We start from the raw sequence: 23,192 nt of genomic DNA, 5'->3' as shown, positions 1-23,192 counted from the left end.
AGTGCAGCATGGTGAAATGATTGTGCTGGAGTTTCCAGCCGGAAAAATGACGTTCTGAATTACTTGCGAGGCAAAAACAAAGGTCACAGATCACAATTTTCAGATCAAACTTCTGACAGAAGGGAATGCTGCTCATGCTGTTAACTTCATCAGCAGTACCACCGACTCTGGATAAATGACAGCACACCCAGGTTACTCATAATCAGAAATGCCTGGTCCAGTTTTGGGGCGACACTTCCAATGAAATGTTGTAAATGGTTAAAATACCCGCAGAACACATATTACGTGTGATTTTTAAAAATATATTAAGTGGGCGCTACGTGTTCCAGTCTCTACAGCGGAATGGGATGCAGGTGTCCCCAATTTATTCCTGAGGCATTTTAACATAATCTCTCTACGTTCAGTTTCCAACTCGGCTGGACCCTTAGCAAAAATGGAGTTGCTTTATCCTCAAAATACTAAGGAAATTGAGGGATATAGGGTCAGTGCAGGAAAGTGTCACTGAGGTAAAAGGTCTGCCATGATCTCATTGAGTGGTAGAGCAGGCTCAAAGGGCCGAGTGGCCTACTCCTGCTTCTGTTCCTTATGTTCCTAAAATCAGATTCATGCCCATTCCAACTGCAGGGCAACTGTGCGTTGGCACTGGCTGTAGGAAAGGAATCCCACATACCCTCTGAACAAGGCACAAAGGGCGAGAGAGAAATCATGGGGACAACTGGAAGAAAAATCTTGGAAATCCATTTAAATAACATTAATAATGAAAAATAAAGCAACTCAACAATAAACAAGTATAGACACACTACAGCCAATTCACTAAAAAGTATGTAACCTCCCTATGGGCTTATGAGTCAATGGTAGTGCCCAGTACAAACAGTACTGGCTTATACAGACTAGAGCTTCTAGATTAGATACCACAGTTTGTGCAAGGGTATCAGAAATAGCTTCAGGCTTTATGTGGGTATGGAAGGACAATAACATCAGTCTCCGAGCTGATCTCTATCCTGTGATCTCCTCTGGAAAGTATACTAGGAGGCGATACTGTGAAAGGGGCAAATATCCTCCCCATTTCCCATATTCCATCAAGAAATGGAAACTGGCAATGAAATAAGTCTGGTTGCTCGCTCTCCGTTACCTGTCCTACATTGTGGTGTAAGGTCAAGACCTCCTTCCTGTTCCCTACTTTAACTTAGGCTCACTAGCTCCAACCTGTCCCATAATGTTCTGCACGTTAACACATCTCCTTATCCAATAGAGCAGAAACATTACCAAAGATACACTGGACAGATGAACTGCAGTGATACATCAGGTGTGGACTTAACTTTATACTTTGGTCTCCTTAGATATTATTTTTGTTTAAATTATGCACAATTTAGGTGTAGATTCTTATCAGAAAAGGCCTTTAGGCCCATAAGTCTACATTGGAAGGGATGGGGCTAGAATGCAAGAACCACCAAAAGGTTAATTTCTAATTCCACGCTTACTCATTCACTCACAGGGAATTTCCCGTTATAGCCCTAATTCCTGCTTTGTATAGAAATCCCTAGAACTCTGAGGATTTATGCCAATTCCCGGTGACATTAGGTCCCTCAGCTATGGTGACATTTGGCTCTGTCCTGGTAGCTGAACTCTTTCAACAGCACCTACTGTACCCAACACCCACAATGGCAGCAGAAACAAGGGAACACCACCAGCTCCAAGTCGCACACCATCCTGACTTGGAAATATATCGCCGTTCCTTTCTCATTGTAGGATCTAAATCCTGGAACTCTCCCCCAGTATCACAGAGGGAGCACCTTCACCAGAAGGGTTGCTGTGATTTAAAGGAAGATGCTTGCCATCGCCTTCTCAAACCCAGTCAGGGACGGGCCACATCAAAATAAATGAATAAATTTGAGTTCCACATTCTACCATTTTCAGTCGCTTTCGACTCCATTTACATTAGGCATCATCAGCTGAAAGCACCCCCAACGTCACAGATATTGAAGAGACACCATCAAAGCCCCTGCATCAAGCATGTCACACAGCAACACAGCACAAAATTAACCCATAGAGCTGAGAATGACCAAAAGAACAATGAAGTGAGAGGTGCAAAAAGCAGAAGCAAAACGTGACAATAAGCTGCAGACGTCAGGTAGGGAAGCCGCCTTTACCTGACCAGTCAAAACTGTGAGATATGCTAAGTGGTCTCCTTACTGTAAGAAAAACAATTGGATGGTTAGGAAGAACAGTAAAATTACAGGGGTTATCTTCGTCATTTAACACTTCATAGTTGCAACAATGTACAGAAAGAGGTCAAGTACACTGAGCATAACTCCATATTTATTTGGAAATGGTGAAGAACTCCAGGCACTGAGATCTAATCTAGCAGATTCCCTACTGTAGCTGGCAGAGAACCTATCATCAAGGATCCCCACCATCCCGGTCATGCCCTCTCCTTGCTACTACCGTCAGGCAGGAGGTACAGAAGCCTGAAGTCCCACACCACCAGGTTCAGGAACAGCTACTTTGCTACAACCATCGGTCCTGAACTGACCTGCACACCCCTAAACCCTAGCTCAGCAACGGAACACTACGGACCTCCTCTTGCACGACTGTGGACTTATCTCTGATGTGTCCTTTTTTTTTTGCACTCTTTTTACTCTCTCTCTTCACTGTCTTGTAAACACAATGTATAATTTATATTGTGTGTGTTGTCTGTACCTACGTGCCTGTGATGCTGCTGAAGCAAGTTTTTCATTGTACCTGCAACCTCACCGTACTTGTGCACATGAAATAAACTCGATTTGACTTGCCTTGAACCCCTCCAACTTCACCCTTCCACAATGGACTGCATGAAGAGTTCCACACTGGAGCCCAATCGAAGGAAAGTTCAGGACTTCCACATTTGAGTAAGTGTGAAGGGAAGCTCCAGACACGTAGGGAAATGCTGGCAAAACCTGGGTCATGGACTAAGCCAGGGACAAACAGGCCCTCAGGGTATTAATCAGTCTGGTTCAACCTCAGAGGACAGACAGAGGAATGGAGTTGGCGACCAGCAAACAGCTTGCAGCAGAAACTACGGGCTTTGGTCTTCCCACTGTTCAAACAAGATCAACTTTATCCTTGCCCTGTTTACGTGTAGTCTCCTCCAGCTGGGGCACATGCACAGACATTGGCATGGACAGCCCAGTCAATACAGTGTGCTGACGAGCTCATGATCAACTTACCTGGCTCAGACTGAATATGATCCTCCGAATCGTTATGACTCAGCTATTGAAGTCCTCGGCAAATCTAGCATGGCTGAAGGATTGGGGGAGTAGAAATGATAATCCAAATTCCCCCACTCATTCCTCTCATCACAGAAGTTAAGAGCAGGAGTAGGCCATTCAATATGACCTGGCTGATCATCTAAATGTAGGACACGCGCCAGCTTCCTTCTCACGTCCCCTGATTCCTCTACCCTAAGAACTAACAATCTAACACTTTGAATATATTTAATGATTTGGCTTCATTTGTTTTCTGAGGTAGAGAATGCCACAGGTTGACCATTCTCTGGAAGACGAAATTTCTCCTCATCTCAGACCAATATGACATACCCTTATCCTTAGACTGTGACCCTTACTTCTGGACTCCCCCACCATCAGGAACATCCTTCCTGCATCGAGTCTGAACAGTCCTGTTAGAAATCTGCAAAATTCTGTGATATCCCCTCTCGTTCTTCTCAACTCTGGTCAAAGCCTGATTGAACCAAATGTCTCTTCATTAAGACAGGCTTGCCATCCCAGGAATCAGTCTGATGAAACATCGCTGCACTCCCTCCATAGCAAGAACGTCCTTTCTCAGATAAGGAGATCAGAATTGCACACAATACTGTGGTCTCACCCTGACCCTGGGCAACTGCAGTAAGACATCCCTGGTCCTGTACTTAAATCCTCAATATGACACCCAGGTCTCATTGCACCTCCCCTTTCCCCAATCTATTGCCATTCAGACAATGGTTTGTCTTCCAGTTTTTGCCACCACAGTGGATAACCTCACATTTATCCACATTATATCACGTGGGCAGGCACGGTAGTGTAGCAGTTAGCCTAACGCTTTACAGCGCCAGCGACCCGGGTTCAATTCCGGCCACTCTCTGTAAGGACCTTGTACGTTCTCCCCATGTCTGCGTGGGTTTCCTCCGGGTGCTCCAGTTTCCTCCACATTCCAAAGACGTGCAGGTTAGGAAGTTGTGGGCATGCCATGTTGGCACCGGAAGCGTGACGACACTTGCGGGCTGCCCCCAGAACACTCTACACAAAAGATGCATTTCACTGTGTGTTTCGATGTACATGTGACTAATAAAGAAATCTTATCTGCCCACTCACTCAACTTGTCCAAATCACAATGAAGCTTCTCTGCATCCCCTTCACAGCTCAGACACCCATCGAGCTTTGTGTCATCTGCAAATCTGGATACATTACATTTAATCCCTCATCTAAACCATTAATACTTAGCATCAATAGTTGGGGTCCAAGCACTGATCCCTGCAGTAGCCCACCCATCACTACCCGCTAGTCAGAAAAGGATCTGTTTATTCTTATTCTTTGTTTCCTGTCTGCTAACCAGTTCTCTATCATGTCGGTAAACTACCACCCACCCCATGTGCTTTAATTCTGTGCACTAATCTCTTATGTGAGACCTTATCACAAGCCATCTCAAAATCCAAATACACCAGATCTGCTGGTATTCCCTCATCTATTCTGTTAGTTAAGATAAGATATCTTTATTAGTCACATGTACATCAAAATACACCTTTTGCATAGTGTTTTGGGGGCAGCCTGCAAGTGTCGCCACACTTGCATCCCCTTCCATCGGGTAGAAGATACAGGAGCCTGAGGGCACGTACCACCAGGCTTAAGGACAGCTTCTACCCCACTGTGATAAGACTATTGAACAGTTCCCTTATAGGATGAGATGGACTATGACCTATGACCTCATGATCTACCTTGTTGTTACCTTGCACCTTATTGCACTGCACTTTCTCTGTAGCTGTGACACTTTACTCTGTACCGTTATTGTTTTTACCTGTACTACATCAATGTACTCTGTACTAACTTGATGTAACTGCACTGTGTAATGAATTGACCTGTAAGATCGGTTTGTAAGACAAGTTTTTCACTGTACCTCAGTACAAGTGACAATAATAAACCAATACCAATACTTCCAGCGCCAACATAGCGTGCCCACAACTTCCTAACCCTATACAATAATTCCAAGCAAGCTTGTCACCAAACTCCAAGACCTAGGACTCAACACCTCCCTCTGTAACTGGATCCTTGACTTTCTAACAAACAGACTGCAATCAGTGAGGATAGGCAGCAATACCTCCGGCACGATTATTCTCAACACTGGTGTCCCACAAGGCTGCATCCTCAGCCCTCTCCTCTACTCCCTATACACATATGACTGTGTGGCCAGATTCTGCTCTAACTCCACCTACAAGTTTGCAGATGATACCACCGTTGTAGGCCGTATCTCAAACAGCAATGAGTCGGAATACAGGAAGGAGATAGAGAGCTTAGTGGAATGGTGTCATGACAACAACCTTTCCCTCAATGTCAACAAAACTAAAGAGCTGGTCATTGACTTCAGGAAAGGGGGCGGTGTACAGGCACCTGTCTACATCAATGGTGCTGAGGTCGAGAGGGTTGACAGCTTCACTTTTCTGGGAGTGAACATCACCAACAGCCTGTCCTGGTCAAATCACGTAGATGCCATGGCCAAGAAAGCTCACCAGTGCCTTTACTTCCTCAGGGGGCTAAAGAAATTTGGTTTGTCCCCTTTGACTCTCACCAACTTTTACTGATGCACTACAGAAAGCATCCTATCTGGATGTATCACGGCTCGGTACGGCAACTGCTCTGCCTAAGACCGCAAGAAGCTGCAGAGAGTTGTGGACACAGCCCAGCGCATCACAGACACCAGCCTCCCCTCCTCGGACTCCGTCTTTACCTCTCGTTGTATTGGTGTAGCAGCCAGCATAATCAAAGACCCCACCCATCCGGGACATTCTTTTTTATCTCCTCTTCCATCAGGTAGGAGATACAGGAACCTGAGGGCACGTACCACCAGACTTAAGGACAGCTTCTACCCAACTGTGATAAGACTATTGAACGGTTCCCTTATACGATGAGATGGACTCTGAGCTCACAATCTACCCTGTTGTGACCTTGCACCTTATTGCACTGCACTTTCTCTGTAGCTGTGACACTTTACTCTGTACTGTTATTGTTTTTACCTGTACTACCTCAATGCACTCTGTACTAACTCAATGTTACTGCACTGTGTAATGAATTGACCTGTACGATCAGTTTGTAAGACAAGCTTTTCACTGTACCTCGGTACAAGTGACAATAATAAACCAATACCAATACTGTATATCTTTGAAATGTGGGAGGAAACCGGAGCACCCGGAGGAAACCCACGCAGACACAGGGAGAACATACAAACTCCTTACAGACAGTGGCCAGAATTGAACCCGGGTCACTGGTGCTGTCATAGCGTCACGCTAACCACTACACCACCGTGCCTAGTCAGAAATAAACATCTACCCACTGGGGAACTGAACCCCAATCTCCCACATGACAGGCAGGGATACTAACCACCATACCAATGAGGAAGTTACATCTTCAAAAACATTTTAGTAGATTGGTTAAGCATGATTTGCCTTTTGTCAATTCACATTGACTGTCCAAGCCTATCAATGTTCTACAAGTGCCCTGTTATCACCTTTATAATAACAGATTCTAGCACTTTTCCTACTTCTGATGGCTGGTTATGCTGTATCTAATCCCTGTTTTCCCTCCATCTCCTTGGATTAAAAAGTGGGGTTGCATTAACCACCCTCCAATCCACTACAACTGTTCCTGAGTCAATGGAACTTTGGAGAATGATCAGTAATGTAATAGGACCAATTCAAGGTAGATTGGCAGTCCCTGAGGATTTATCCGCCTTCAATCCCGTTCATTTCCCGAATACCATCTCCCTACAAACACACCCCAGGTTTCTCAACAGTTCTGGGAAATTATCCGTGTCCTCCTTTGTGAAGACAAGAACACCAAAGTATGTATTTAACTGCTGTTATCTTATTGCTCCCCCCTTATAAATTGCCTCATTTCTGACTGTGAGGGACTTACATTTGTTTTCATTAACTCTCCTCTCTTCATATATCTATAAAAGCTTTTACAATCAACGTTCTCTGCAAGCTTACCTTCATATGCAATTTTCCCTTCTTAATCAATCTGTTATTTTTGCTGAATTCTAAACTGCTCCCAATCCCCAGATTTGTTGTATTTTTCAGGCCAATTGTTATTTCTCTTCCTTGCATCTAACACTATCCCTGATTTCTTTAGGACAGGGATAGTGTTGGATGCAAGGAAGAGAGATTACAATTGTGTGACACAATTAACACAACAAATAACAATTTAGTGGCACATCTGAGCCACTTCTCCTGCATTCGCCCTGGACAGGAATATACAACTGTTGTAATTTATCCATGCAGTCTTTAAAATGCTTGCCTCTGCCTGTCCACTCTTTAAATAACATTCCCCAATACATCAAAGCCAACTTGCATTTCATACTTTTCTTTATTTAGATTCTGGACCCTAGTCTTGGAATCAACTCTCTCACCCCTCAGTTTAATAAAGAATTCTATTGTGTTATGGTTGCTCTTCCCCAAGGGGTCCAGCACAACAAGTCTGTTTATGAATCCTTTCTCATCATAGAATACCCACTCTAGGACAGCCTGTTGTTTATTGCTCCAAAATAAAAGCCCATTAAGAATGAACTCCAGGAATTACTCCTTTGCAGTATTATTGCCAATTTAGTTTTCCCAGTTTATATGTAGAATAAATTCACACGTTGTACCCTTTTTGCATGTGCCTCGAATTTCTTGCTTAAAGTCACCCCCCACATCACATGCCAGATCACAGGTTGGGGGTCTATAAACAATCCCACCCACAGATTATACATTAGGATTCTCTGAATTTATATCCTTCCTCACTATTGTATTAATTTCCTCTTTTATTAACAAGACTAACAACTACCATGTTCCCCTCATTAAAGTGAAGTGTGACAACATGACAGTGTTGTGGAACAGAGAGACCATGGTTCCCTGAAAGTGGCATCACAGGTAGACAGGGTGGTGAAAAAGGCTTCTGGCAAACTGGTCTTCATCAGTCAGGGCACTGAGTACAGAAGTTGGGAGGTTATGTTGCAATTGTACAAGACATTGGCGAGGCCACATTTGGGAATAGTGTGTTCAATTATGGTTACCTTGCTATAGGAAAGACGCCATTAAGCTGGAAGAAGTGCAGAAAAGATTATGAGGATGTTGCCAGAACTCAAGGGACTGGGTTATAGGGAGAGGTTGGGTAGGCAAGGACTTTATTCTTTGGAGTGTAGGAGACTGAGGGGTGACCTTATAGAGGTATATATACTCACAAGAAGCATAGATAGGGTGAATGCACAGTCTTTTTCCCAGGGTTGGGGAATCAAGAACTAAAGGGCATAGGTTTAAGGTGAGAGGGGAGAAATTTAATAGGAACCCGAGGGGCAACTTTTAACCCAGAGGGTAGTGTGCATATGAAATGAGCTGCCAGAGGAAGTGGTTGAGGCAAGTGCATTAACAACATATAAAAAGGCACCTGGACAGGTACATGGACAGGAAAGGTTTAGAGGGATATGGGCCAAATGCAGGCAAATGGGACTAGCTTAGACGAACATCTTGGTCGGCACGGTCCGGTTGGGCCAAAGGCCCTGTTTCCATGTTGGGTGTGGCCACAGATTGGGGGTTCATCTGAAAATTGGAAGGTGTTGAAGATTTGCTTTAGAACAGGAGGGCAGGACCCAAGGATGTAGGGAAGTAATTTACTTGCCTTTAAGATCTCACTGAAGTTCAAGATGCTGCCATCTCAGATTGTTCAGTAACAGGTGCCCCAGGTTCCACAGCATTGTTCCTAAAGGAGCATTTCACGGTGACAACACCAACCCATGCACGACTGATATGGAAATCGCAGTTTTGCATGGGTGAATAGCGACCAGAATTGCATGGTCGAATTTCTGGAGTGGAGCAATCCAACTTGGAAATGGTAGCAATTCAGTCCCACTCCAGAAATAATTGTGTTCCACAATTTATTGTGTTCAGTTCTGGTTGCCTCATTATAGGAAGGATGTGGAAGCTCTAAAGAGGGTGCAGAGGAGATTTAACAGGATGCTGCCTGGATTGGAGAGCATGTCTTATGAGGATAGGTTGAGTGAGCTAGGGCTTTTCTCTTTGGAGAGGAGGGGGATGAGAGGTGACTTGATAGAGGTGTACAAGATGATAAGAGGCATAGATTGAGTGGACAGTCAGAGACTTTTTCCCAGGGCGACAATGGCTAACATGAGGGGGCATAATTTTACGGTGATTGGAGTAAGGGGGATGTCAGGGGTAAGTTTTTTTTTACACAGAGAGTGGTGGGTGCGTGGAACGCACTGCCGGCAGAGGTTGTGGGGGCAGATACATTAGGGACATTTAAGGGTCTTTATATAGACACATGAATGATAGAAAAATAGGGGGCTACGTGGGAGGGAAGGGTTAGATAGATCTTAGAGCAGGATAAAATGTCGGCACAACACTGTGGGCCGAAGGGCCTGTACTGTGCTGTGCTGTAGTGTTCTATGTTCTAAGTGATTTTCAGATGACAAACGCTGAAAACTAAACACACTGTACCCCTGAATTTCCTACCCAAGGACATAACACTCTCCACATTAGGCAGCCAGCCCCATTATCAACTGGTCTTGCAGTGTACTATGTTGCTACTGCAAAAAACTAATTTTCATAGTATGTATACCAATAAACTTCAACTTGAACTTGGCATACAAATATATAAAGTTTAGGGAATAGCAATATTCATTAACCCTTAACATGTTCACTGGAATAACCTCATTGCTCTAACATTTTTGCATGGTTTTTGTGACGTCCAGGTTAACTAGCTGTTATTGAACATTAACTCCTGTGAGTGTTGATTAATTTCCAGTTGATGTGGCTGCATTCCAGTCCAAACAGTAAAAATGGGAGCAGGGCAATTGAGGAAAAAAATGGTACGTGTATGGAAATGCTAAATACAGAGTCGGGCATAAATGTACACAGAGAGAGACAGACAGGGCACAGACATCCAGGCAAACACAAACACACACCCATTCTTCTCCAGACTGCACTGTATCAATGTTGTTTTGGGTAAGTCACCACAAATTGCAGACAACATGGGTGTTACCTAGAGTTAAGGTAACTAGCTACACCTTCTAATCATTTGTTAAACTCCAGTAGATGGGCTTTAATCAGGGGTACTTCCAACACCCAGGAAAATAACAATTTTATATTTTGCCTCAGATTGTTTTCATTTAGTTACTCACATGCCATGACCCCTCTCTCCTGGCAACAGGTAGGACAGATCACAGGTCTGATGCCACCTATCAATCACACCACTGCTCAAGTGTTGCAAAATCCTTGACTTGCATGAAAAGTTACTATAACTCTCCGGTGTGATCCATGGGCCACGTTAGTGCATTAAACTCTCAGGCTGGGAATGCACAACCCTCCTCTACTCAGCCAAATGACAGGAGCCTTGTTGCCAATGACAACCCACTCCCTATTCCTTCCCCTACACACAAGCACGCATGCATATGCGGACACACACATCTAAAGGACAAGAACAAACAGAAACAGCGAGAAGTCCCATTGTACCACTGCTGGTTAAAGTCAGTTTACCCCAGTTGGGAGCGGAGTCAGTTTCGAGCTGCATCTTGTGGGCTACCATCTATACTTGCATTCAGTGCAGGATTGTGGGAGGGATACCTGTTGAAAGCACCATGTTGGGTGGAGACAGTAAAAGGACACCTTGAATACTGATTCAGATGAATATCAAGTATCCCACGATACTATAGAAAGAAGAACAGGGAGTGCTCCTGGTTTGAGTTTCTCACTCAATGAAGCTGGAAGAATGCAGCATGGCTATGGGAAAACCACCCCCTCCAAACTCTGTTCCAATCCAGAAGTGGGAATATGTTGGCTGCTCCAATGTTGACTCATGGTCAAAATGCTGGATCTCCCTCTATGATGGCAGTTCCTTCAGACCAATGGCAGTGGTTCAAGGTGATGGTGCACCACCACTTATTGACGGGACAGTTAGGGCAGGTTCATAAATGCTGGCCTTGTCAACAACACACACCAAGACCAAATAGGGCAAAGAAAACCTTCCCAACCCTACATATTAACTGGCTGCTTGTTTCTTTGCTGCTGCTGCCAAAGTAACATCAGCAAATGCACCTCAGTAGTAAAAATTCTTTGGCAAATTCTGCAGATGAGAAGAAACTATTTAAACACAAGGGCCTTGAATTTGCACCATGACTCAAGTGTCATGTTGAACTTGTGCTACGCGTGGTGGGGAGGGCAAACTAATGCTACGCGTGGTGGGGAGGGCAAACTAATGCATGGTTTGCATGCATGGGCTCCACTGCAGTACTAACCTTTTCTGCAAGAGATTTGGTTTTAACACCTGCAAGTGCCCCACCAGGCCTGCCATTGTGGCAGAATATACTTAAGTTGTGGCTTGCCGGTGGTGGGAAAAGAGACCGGGAAGATGTGGAGCAGAGAGTGAAGCAATTGAGACAGCAACCAACATAATCGAGGACCCCTCACACCCCGGTCATTCTCTCTTCTCCCCTCTCCCATTGGGCAGAAGATAGAAGCTTGAGAATGCATACTACCAGACTCAAGGACAGCTTCTCTCAGACTCTTGAATGGACCTCTTATACACTAAAAGATGAATTCTTGATCCCCCAATCTACCTCATTATGACCCTTGCATGTTATTTGTCTACCTGCACTGCATTTTCTCTGTAACTGTAATGTTATTCTGCATTCTGTTTTTCTTTTTACTACCTTGATGTACTTATGCATAGAATGATCAGTCTGGATGGCACACAAGCAAAAGCTTTTTACTGTACCTCGGTACATGTGACAATAATTAACCAATTCCAATACCACAGGTAGGGGCAGAGAGGAGAGTGAGGGTCACTGGAGGCAGATCTGGTAAGGAAGGCTGGGTGCTCTGTGCTGGGGTTGGGATGGGGAGATCTGGTCCTGACAGCTGCTCACAATTGGCTGGAGAAATGGTGAAGCTGAAGACATGATTAGGCTTTGGGGGTGGGTGGGGGAGGCGATTGGAAAATGGGTGGTGGTGTTGGTGATTTAGGGACACTATTGGGCCACAGCATGAGGGCAGTGCCAGCGACATGATGAGCAGGTGAGTGGACGAAAGGGGTCGAGTGGGATTGGGATACAGTTGTGAGGGCCAGAAGTGGAGGATAGAACCAGGGAGGATTTATACACTGGACTCCAGGCCATGGACCAGGTGAGGCTGGTTCCTCTCAAGTTATCCCAAAATTGGCCTCACTTGGCCTATGAAGACCGACGTCACATTCAGGCTAATGAATTTTGCACGTGTGCCCAACTCCATCACACACATACAGAGATGATGGAACAAAGTTAGCAACCTACGCCGTCCCATGCAGTACATATCCAACTGCATTTAATGATAGAGGTCTCTTGGGTAAGAACTCTGTATGACAAAAGAATTTCTAGGCTTAGTTATTTCCCCTTCATTGTTCTCTCATTGGTCCCTCTTGTTCTCTAATTGTAAATTAGGGACATTTAAGAGGCTCTCAGATAGCCACACGAATGATAGAGAAATGGAGGGCTATGTGGGAGGGAAGGGTTAGATAGATCTCAGAGCAGGATAAAATGTCGGCACAACACTGTGGGCCGAAGGGCCTGCACTGTGCTGTAGTGTTCTATGTACCCATGGATACTGCTTGTTGTTATGTGGAGCCAACAGCCAGGAGAATTACCCTGGATTTGACCAATGGGTGATGAACTTGTTCCTAACAAATTTGTGACTAAGCACATCGATGAACGGAGAGCAGTAGATGTAGTGTATATGGATTTCAGCAAGGCGTTTGATAAGGTACCCCATGTGAGGCTGATGGAGAAGGTGAGGAGACATGGGATCCAAGGGGACATTGCAGTGTGGATCCAGAACTGGCTGGCCCACAGAAGGCAAAGACTGGTTGTTGAAGGGTCATATTCTGAGTGGAGGTCAGTGACCAGTGGTGTACCTCAGGGATCTGTACTGGGACCCTTACTATTTGTGATTTTTATAAATGACCTGGATGAGGAAGTGGAGGGGTGGGTTAGTAAGTTTGCAGATGACACGAAGGTTGGGGGTGTTGTGGATAGTTTGGAGGGCTGTCAGAGGGTACAGAGGGACATAGATAGGATGCAGAGTTGGGCTGAGAAGTGGCAGATGCAGTTCAACCCAGATAAGTGTGAAGTGGTTCATTTTGGTAGGTCAAATATGTTGGCGGAGTATAGTATTAATGGTAGGACTCTTGGCAGTGTGGAGGATCAGAGGGATCTTGGGGTCCGAGAGCGGCTGCGCAGGTTGACTCTGTGGTTAAGAAGGCATATGGTGTATTGTCCTGCATTAATCGGGGAATTGAATTTAGGAGCCGAGAGGTATTGTTGCAGCTATATAGGTCCCTGGTCAGACCCCACTTGGAGTATTGTGCTCAGTTCTGGTTGCCTCACTACAGGAAAGATGTGGAAGTCATAGAGAGGGTGCAGAGGAGATTTAAAAGGATGCTGCCTGGAATGTGGAGCATGCCTTATGAAAGCAGGTTGAGGGAACTCGGCCTTTTCTTCTTGGAGAGACGGAGGATGAGGGGGGACCTGATAGAGGTGTATAAGATGATGAGAGATATTGATAGGGTAGATAGTCAGAGGCTTTTCCCCAGGGCTGAATTGGTGGCCACAAGAGGACATAGTTTTAAGGTGCTGGGGAGTAGAAACAGAGGAGATGTCAGGGGTAAGTTTTTTTTACTCAGAGAGTGGTGAGTGCGTGGAATGGGCTGCCGGAAACAGGGTGGAGGCGGATACGATAGGGTCTTTTAAGAGGCTTTTGGATAGGTACATGGAGCTGAGTAAAATAGAGGGCTATGGGTAAGCCTAGTAATTTCTAGGGTAGGGACATGTTCGGCACAGCTTTGTGGGCTGAAGGGTCTGAACTGTGCTGTAGGTTTTCTAGGTTCTATCTTTAATTATGCAGCAATTGTTTAAAATCTCAGATTAAAACATTCTGCAAACAGCTAATGGGAGGATTTTTCAAACTGGGCTCGACAACCACGTTAATTTTTGTCTTCCTGCCCTGGCACTTGATCTTTAATCACTCATTAAAATTCATTACGATTGACATAAAGAATGCTGGAAATACTCAGCAGGTCAAACTGGCTCTGTGGAAAGAAAACAGAGAAGATGCTGCTTGATTTGCTGAACGCTTTAAGCATTTTCTGTTTTTATTTTAGATTTGCAGCATCGGCAGTTTTTTTGATTTTCATTTGATGTAAAGAACTGTTGACTTCTATGCTGACTTTTAAATGGATGCGCATACAGTCACTTAATGTTACGTAGATCACTTGCTGTTTAGCGATCAGAGAATAGAACAGTACAGCACAGGCCACTGTGTCTGTGCTGAACCAGATGCCAATCTAAACGGATGCTCCATAGAAAGCATCCTATCTGGATGCATCATGGCTTGGTACGGTAACTGCTCTGCCCAGGACTGCAAGAAACTGCAGAGGGTTGTGGACACAGCCCAGCGCATCACGGACACCAGCCTCCCCTCTTTGGACTCTGTCTTTACCTCTCGCTGCCTTGGCGAAGCAGCCAGCATAATCAAAGACCCCACCCACCCAGGACATTCTCTCTTCTCTCCTCTTCTATCAGGTAGAAGATATAGGAGCCTGAGGGCATGTACCAGCAGACTTAAGGACAGCTTCTACCCCACTGTGATAAGACTATTGAACAGTTCCCTTATACAATGAGATGGACTGTGACCTCATGATCTAACTTGCTGGGACCTTGCACCTTATTGCACTGCACTTCCTCTGTAGCTGTGACACTTTACTCTGTACTGTTATTGTTTTTATCTGTACTACCTCAATGCACTCTGTACTAACTCAATGTAACCGCACTGTGTAATGAATTGACCTGTACGATCGGTATGCAAGACAAGCTTTTCACTGTACCTCAGTACAAGTGACAATAATTAACCAATACCGTTTGTCTGCACATTGTCTGTATCCCTCCATTTCCTGCCTGTTCGCGTTCTGTCTAAATGCCTCTTAAATATTGCTATTGTATCTGCTTCTACCACCTCCCCTGACAGCATGTCCCAGGCACCTATCACTCTCTTGCCTTTAAACTTTCTCCCTCTCACCTTAAATCTAAGCCCTCTGGTATTTGACATTTCCATTCTGGGGAAAAGACCCTATCTACCTTATCTATGCCTCTCATAATTTTATATACCTCCGTCAGGTCTCCCCACGTTCCAGAGAAAACAACCCAAGTTTATCCAACCTCTGCTCACAGCTAATTCCCTCTAATCCAGGCAACATCCCGGTGAACCTCTTCTGCACCTTCTCCAAAGCCTCCACATCCTTCCTGTAACCAGGCGACCAGAACCGCACATAATACTCCAACCGTGGCCTGAACAAAGTTGTATACGGCTGCAACATAAGAAGCAAATAAAGAGAAGCAAATGCGTAAACACCTTTATACCATGGAAATCCAAGCTCAGCAGACTCACCAATGCGGCTTCGCCGGACCTCGTCAGGTGACACTGGCCGCAGCTTCCGTTCAGACTTGATTTCCTCCAATATTCTTTCGTGGAGGCTTCGGGGACGAGGTGGGGTTGGTTTCAGTTTCCGGGCAGATGCCTTTGGCCAAAAAAAATAACATGTTAAAACTTGCAAATCTCCTTTAAACTTTTCCACCTCTCACCTTAAACCAATGCCCTCTAGTATACGGTAGTCGTCGAGACCAAGCGCAGACTGGGCGACCAGTCTGCAGAACACCTGCGCTCTGTCCACAGTGGCCATCCCGGGCTCCAGGTTGCAAGCCATTTCAACTCCCCTTCCCGTTCCCACACCAACCTGTCCATCCATCACGGACACCAGCCTCCCCTCCTTGGACTCGTCTTTACCTCTCGTTGTCTTGGTGAAGCAGCCAGCATAATCAAAGACCCCATCCACCTGGGACGTTCTCTCTTCTCTCCTCTTCCATTGGGTAGAAGATACAGGAGCCTGAGGGCACGTACTGCCAGACTTAGGGACAGCTTCTACCCCACTGTGATAAGACTATTGAACGGTTCCCTTATACAATGAGATGGACTGTGACCTCACAATCTACCTTGTTGTGACCTTGCACCTTATTGCCCTGCACTTTCTCTGTAGCTGTGACACTTTACTCTGTACTGTTATTGTTTTTACCTGTACTACCTCAATGCACTCTGTACTAACTCAATGTAACTGTACTGTGTAATGAATTGACCTGTACGATCGGTTTGTAAGACAAGCTTTTCACTGTACCTCGGTACAAGTGACAATAATAAACCAATACACCTTGTCCTGCTCCACCGCTGGTGAGGAACACAAACTGGACGAAGAACTCCTCATATTCTGCCCGGGTGGACTACAACCCAGTGGTATGAACTTTTGAGTTCTCCAATTTCAGGTAACCCTTCCCTCCTGTGTCCCCCCACCCTCTCTCTCTCCCCTTTTGATCCACCCCCAGTCCTCCCATTTTTGTTCCCCTTTCTACAACCCCTCCAGCCACCATAACCCAATTTTCATCTCCCTCCCCCCTCCTGGTTCCATCTATCTTTTACCCCCACATTTCACCCACTGGATCCCCCTCCCCATCTGCCCTTCACGGTTCCCATGAGCACCTTCCTTCCTTATCAGATTCCAGCACTTGTAAACCTTTGTGTCCTCACTTATCACCCTCCAGCCTCTTGTCTCCACCTTCACCCCACCTGGCTCCATCTGCCCATCAGCCTTCCTTAGTCCATCTATCTCATACTAGCTCATCCCACCTCCAGCCCCCCACCTCCTCTTTATGCTGACTTCCTTCCCTCTCCACTCTCAGTCCTGCGGCAGAGTCACACCCGAAACCTCAACAATCCATTTCCCTCCACAGATGCTGCTCGACCTGCTGAGTTCCTCTAGCAGTTTTATTGCTCCAGGTTCCAGCATCTGCAGTCTCTTGTGTCTCCATGTTAAAACTCTGACTGGACAAGATTAAGCGGGTGTGGGCCTTTTGCTCTCAAAATCCTGGAACCTGAGAGAAGTTGGTAAAGTTGAGGATGAAATGATCGGAGTAAATGTGCAGAGAACGTCTCCATGCAGAGGACTCCAAAACCAGGAGCATAAATAAAGCACTGTCGTTAAACAATATGGCACTAACTTTACTCGGAGTGATTATTGGGCAAAGCAAAAGGGTACGACCCTAATATAAGGAAATTAGATGAGTACATTGCACGGTAGTGTAGCAGTTAGCGTAACGCTATTACAGTGCCAGCGACCTGGATTCAATTCCGGCCGCTGTCTGTAAGGAGTTTGTACATTCTCCCCGTGACTGCGTGGGTTTCCTCCGGGTGCTCCGATTTGCTCCCACATTCCAAAGACGTACAGGTTAGGAGGTTGTGGGCATGCTATGTTGGCGCCAGAAGCGTGGCGACACTTGCGGGCTGCCCCCAGAACACTCTACGCAAAAGATGCATTTCACTGTGTGTTTTGATGTACATGTGATTAATAAAGATATCTTATCTTATCCGGGGGAAAATGGCTCACACGAGGGGGCATAATTTTAAGGTGATTGGAGGAAGGTATGGGGGGGAAGTAAGAGGCAAGTTTCTTTTTTTTACACAGAGTGGTGGATGCATGGAACGCACTGCCAGCAGAGGTTGTGGGGGCAGACACATTAAGGACATTTAAGAGATTCTTAGATAGCCACATGAATGATAGCGAAATGGAGGGCTATGTGGGAGGGAAGGGTAAGATAGATCTCAGAGCAGGATAAAATGTTGGCACAACATCGTGGGCCGAAGGGCCTGTACTGTGCTGTAATATTTTATATTAGGAAAGTGGGTGATGAGGCTAATGGAGACGTGGATGAAGCATAAACACTGACACAGACTAATTGAGCAAAATGGACAATTTTGGTGCTGCAACCTAATTCCGTGCAACTAATAGAATCCAGATACCATTATTTTAGACCTCATGAACTTCAAAAGGTGTATAGAAATATCTTGCAATCAGAAGTGAAGTAAAATTTCACTTCATTCAGCTAAAAGAAATCAACTTACAGAGATCCAGTGATAATTGAACCGGTGAGGTTGTTTCTTCCCCCCAGATGTCACCAAGAATTTTTAAAGAGATAGTAAATCACGTAGGAAAGTGTACATTGTTATGCAATAGATTAAACATTTCCCACTGCTAGGATAAGATAAGATATCTTTATTAGTCACATGTACATTGAAACACACAGTGAAATGCATCTTTTGCATAGAATGTTCTGGGGGGTGAAGCCCGTAAGTGTTGCCACGCTTCCGGCGCCAACATAGCATGCCCACAACTTCCTAACCTGTATGTCTTTGGAATGTGGGAGGAAACCGGAGCACCCGGAGGAAACCCACGCAGACGCACAGGGAGAACGTACAAACTCCTTACAGGCAGTGGCCAGATTTGAACCTAGGTCGCTGGCACAGTAATAGCGTTACGCTAACCGCTACACTACCGGGTAGCACTAAGGTTAAGATATTGGATTAGCATTCACAGATTTGAACCATGATCCAGAGACACAAGTTCAAGTCTCATCAGGTTAAGAATTTTTAATTCAAGTAATAAAATCTGTAATTAAAAAGCCAGTATCAGTAATGGTAACCATGAAACTACTGAATTATCATTAAAAACCCATCTGATTCCCTAACATGCTTCAGGGAGAGAAGTCTGCTGTCATTTCTTGATCTGCCCTGTATGCCACTCCAGGCTCACCAATGTGGGTGACCCTCATAGAACATAGAACACTACAGCACAGTACAGGCCCTTCGGCCCACAACGTTGTGCTGACATTTTATCCTGCTCTAAGATCTATCTAACCCTTCCCTCCCACATGAATGACAGAGAAATGGAGGGCTATGTGTCTAAAGAGTCTCTTAAATATCCCTAATGTATCTGCCCCCAAAACCTCTGCAGGCAGTGCATTCCACGCACCCACCACTCTCTGTGTAAAAAAAAACTTACCTCTGACATCCCCTTTATATCTTCCTCCAATCACCTTAAAATTATGCCCCCTCGTGTTAGCCATTGTCAACCTGGGAAAAAGTCTCTGACTGTCCACTTGATCTATGCCTCTTATCATCTTGTACACCTCTATCAAGTCACCTCTCATCCCCCTTCTCTCCAAAGAGAAAAGCCCTAGCTCACTCAACCTATCCTCATAAGATATGCTCTCCAATCCAGGCAATATCCTAGTAAATCTCCTCTGCACCCTCTCTAAAGCTTCCACATCCTTCCTATAATGAGGCGTTCTGGGATGGACAATAAATGCTGACATTGCCAATGAGGTTCACATGAATGAATTAAAAAATAAGGTAACAATTGGAACATACAAGAGACTGGAGATGCTGGGATCTGGAGTGACAATAAGATTATATTCCATTTTATAGTCTATTAAGAGGGAGCTAGATGGGTACACAAAAGGCGATAGTGATCATGATGGGCTTAGAGAAAATGGTTCATCAGGAGCAGGCAAACCAGGATTGATCCAATGATCAAAATGGCCTGCTTTAACACTCGAATTTCTGTGTAATTATTACATTCCATTCTATTCATCATATCATTATATTGAAATTCATTTCAGCTTCAGACTACAGGGAATCTTGCAACTCAGTTAATGTGAATAAGCTTGATGTGGGCCAGTTCCCTTACTGTTGGCTCCTTTGGACAATGGATTCAATTGGGCAGGCACGGTAGTGTAGCAGTTAGCGTAACACTGTTATAGCGCCAGCGACCCAGGTTCAATTCCCGCCGCTGTCTGTAAGGAGTTTGTACGTTCTCCCCATGTCTGCATGGGTTTCCTCCAGGTGCTCCGGTTTCCTCCCACATTCCAAAGACGTACAGGTTAGGAAGTTGTGGGCATGCTATGTTGGCGCCGGAAGCGTGGCGACACTTGTGGGCTGTCCCAGAACATTCTACGCAAAGGTGTACTTCATTGTACATGTGACTAATAAGGATATCTCATCTCACCTCTCAATCCCTAAATGCTTAAAAAAATGCATCTGGAGAAATTAAGGGAGCTAAAGTCAAAATTCACACCCCTCCACTGTCTACCGAGAACGGGAGAGGGCTGGAAATCACTGATCACTGCTGCCTGCATGGGCTTGTATTGGTCTCAAGTCCTTCTGTCAGGGAAGGAAATGTGTCCTCACCAGGTCTAATCCGTACTTGACTCCAACATGGTGACCCTTAGCTTCCCCCTGAAATGGCACAGGGGCAATAAATGCTAACCTGGCTGGTGACATTCACATCCCATAAATGGGCAACAGCCAGGAAAAACAAATATCAAACCAAATCGACCCACAGGTGATTGATGAAACTTCCATACATCCGGTGGGAAGGTTCCTTTCTGCATCCAAATGGGCAGCACAGATGCTCAGAGCTACTGCCTCACAGCGCCAGAGATCCGGGTTCAATCCTGACCTCAGATGCTGTCTGTATGGAGTTTGCACATTCTTCTGTGACCACTTGGGTTTCATCCAAATGCTCCCGTTTCCTCCCACATTCCAAGGACATGCGAATTAGTAGATTAATTGGCCACTGTAAATTGCCTCGAGTGTGTAGGTGAGTGGAAGAAGGTAGGGGGTGCTGACGAGAATGTGGGGAGAATAAATAAATTGGATGGCTGGTGTAGACTCGACGGGCTGAAGGGCCTGTTTCCATGCTGTATTCCTCTATAACTCTACACACACTACTCCAGAATGGGAGTGCTGACCACTGGCAACTCTGCACGGATCTGGTAGATGTTTGATGCACACATACTATAACCTTCACCAATATATCAGCTGGCGTAATTGGTACTACTTGTGACAATAATAAACTAATTTACCTTTTCTTTACTTGTCTTGCATACCGTTCATACAGATCATTTCATTACAACAGTGCATTGAGGTAGTACAAGGTAAAACAATAACAGAATGCAGAATAAAGTGCAGTGCAGGTAGACAATAAGGTGCAAGGTCGTAACGAGGTAGATTGAGAGGTCAGAGTATTCACCACACAAATGTGAAGAGCCGCGAGGTAATGATGCAGCTCTACAAAACTCTGGTTAGACCATGCTTGGAGTACTGTGTCCAGTTGGGGTCGGCTCATTATAGGAAGGATGTGGAAGCGTTGGAAAGGGTGCAGAAGAGATTTACCAGGATGCTGCCTGGTTTGGAGAGTATGCATTATGAGGAGAGACTAAAGGAGCTAGGGCTTTACTCTCTGAAGAGAAGGGGGATGAGGGAAGACATTATAGAGGTATACAAAATATTGAGAGGAATAGATAGAGTAGACAGCCGGCACCTCTTTCCCAGAGCACCAATGCTCAATACAAGAGGGCATGGCTTTAAAGTAATGGGTGGGAAGTTCAAGGGAGATATCTGAGGGAGGTTTTTCACCCAGAGAGTGGTTGGGGCATGGAATGTGCTGCCTGGGGTGGTGGTGGAGGCAGGTATGTTGGTCAAATTCAAGAGATTGTTAGATAAGCATATGGAGGAATTTAAAATAGGGGGATATGTGGGAGGAAGGGGTTAGATAGTCTTAGGCAAGGTTTAAAGGTCGGCACAACATGGTGGGCCGAAGGGCCTGTATTGTGCTATACTGTTCTATGGTTCTAAATGTGAGCATCTGTTGTGAATACCATTGTGGAGGTCTGAGGGTTATCTGTAGCCCTTTGGGTCACAGAGTCAGAGTTGTACAGCAATGGAAAACAGGCCCTTTGACCCAACTTGTCCGTGCTGACCGAATTGCCCAATTGAGCTAGTCACATTCTCTTAAGAATGGGTGATATCAGTTCATGCTGCAAAATTCAAGCTAGACTGACATTCAAGCTGCACGATCCACACTCATGGCTCCCAGTGCATTGCAGTTATCAGACCGTCTCACGAGGCAGCCAGGCTTGTGAATTCTGAAAAGGTCTACTGTACTCACGGGGTTTAATGGAGGACGAGAGCGGATAAACTCCAGGATCATCTCGTGGGCGCTCTTCTTCAATTTAGGAGGGATGTTCCCATTCACCTGTAGCAAAGGAATAAGAAAAAGTCAGATGGAGATCACACTAACTTTGCAATTGGAGCAAGTCAGCCACAAAGAGTTGTGAAGCAACATTAGGATGGAAGATGTACAGAGAACACACAGTGGTCTCATCTAAAGGGCAGGTGCTGGAAAATTTCATGAGACACAAATTTGCTCACCAGGAGTGCAAACTGAACAAAGTTACCCATTGAATAATAAGTGTCCTGAGTAGTTTTACTGTCGGTGAAGAACTTCCCCGAAAGTCAATACAAAGATGTCGCTGTCGAATAAACCAATAGTGACGCAGCTACATTAATCTAAAATTTCACATGTTCCTAAATAAAACACAGTAAACACAGGTGTGAATCAGAAGCTGGCTTTCCCTCAATAGCATTCCCAAAGCATTGCTTCATACAAAATGGACAAAACAAAACATAATATGGCAAGTGACTTTACAAAGTTGACTTTTATCTTGATGTCACACAACATGGGATTATAGCAGCATATACCAGGGGCACAAAGACTTCCTACTTTTGAAAATGGAGGCACAGTTTATGACCTCCATAAAATATCTCCTAATTTTCATGGACCTTGGTATTTGAACCTCCATCAATATGAATGTAATTCACCAGGTTATGAAGCCATGAAAGAACAAAGGGATTTACTTGCCATCAATTTGTGATTCCTTTAACCACTATTCCCCCACTTTCAACTCTTCCCATTCCAAACAGTGTTGAGGGGAGGGGATTAATCTCCTGGATTCACCTAATCGTTATACAGTGCCCTATTTAAAAAATGTTCTGCCTTTTGTATGGTTTGCTGTTTCATACTTTGTAGTTCTGCATTTCCCTAGAATTTACATTTACCCTAACAGATGATTAACCCAATCCTCAGCGGAGAACGATTTCAGACATCAATATAACATGGCCAGGATACAACATGAACCATCTTTTGATT

At 45.0% G+C, this 23,192-nt stretch overlaps 1 protein-coding gene across 4 annotated transcripts in view; it reads right to left on the bottom strand.

The window, feature by feature from the left end:
• Positions 1-23,192, bottom strand: part of LOC127574709 (protein spire homolog 1-like) — a 210,604-nt gene that overhangs the window by 46,980 nt on the left and 140,432 nt on the right. For 2 of the 4 annotated variants that reach the window (XM_052023995.1, XM_052023998.1), the window contains exons 7-9: positions 22,152-22,238; positions 15,707-15,836; positions 2,151-2,192 (exon numbers count right to left, since the gene is read on the bottom strand). In XM_052023995.1, the coding sequence (XP_051879955.1) occupies positions 2,151-2,192; positions 15,707-15,836; positions 22,152-22,238 (259 nt within the window). The remainder of the gene's footprint in view (positions 1-2,150; positions 2,193-15,706; positions 15,837-22,151; positions 22,239-23,192) is intronic. The other 2 variants (XM_052023996.1, XM_052023999.1) reach the window with 1 other exon arrangement.

The sequence above is a fragment of the Pristis pectinata genome, chromosome 9 (genome assembly GCF_009764475.1).
Source record: "Pristis pectinata isolate sPriPec2 chromosome 9, sPriPec2.1.pri, whole genome shotgun sequence".
In the NCBI taxonomy this organism is placed as follows: domain Eukaryota; kingdom Metazoa; phylum Chordata; class Chondrichthyes; order Rhinopristiformes; family Pristidae; genus Pristis; species Pristis pectinata.
Note: the sequence above shows the minus strand (reverse complement) of the source record. Positions and strands in the feature narration are given on the sequence as shown.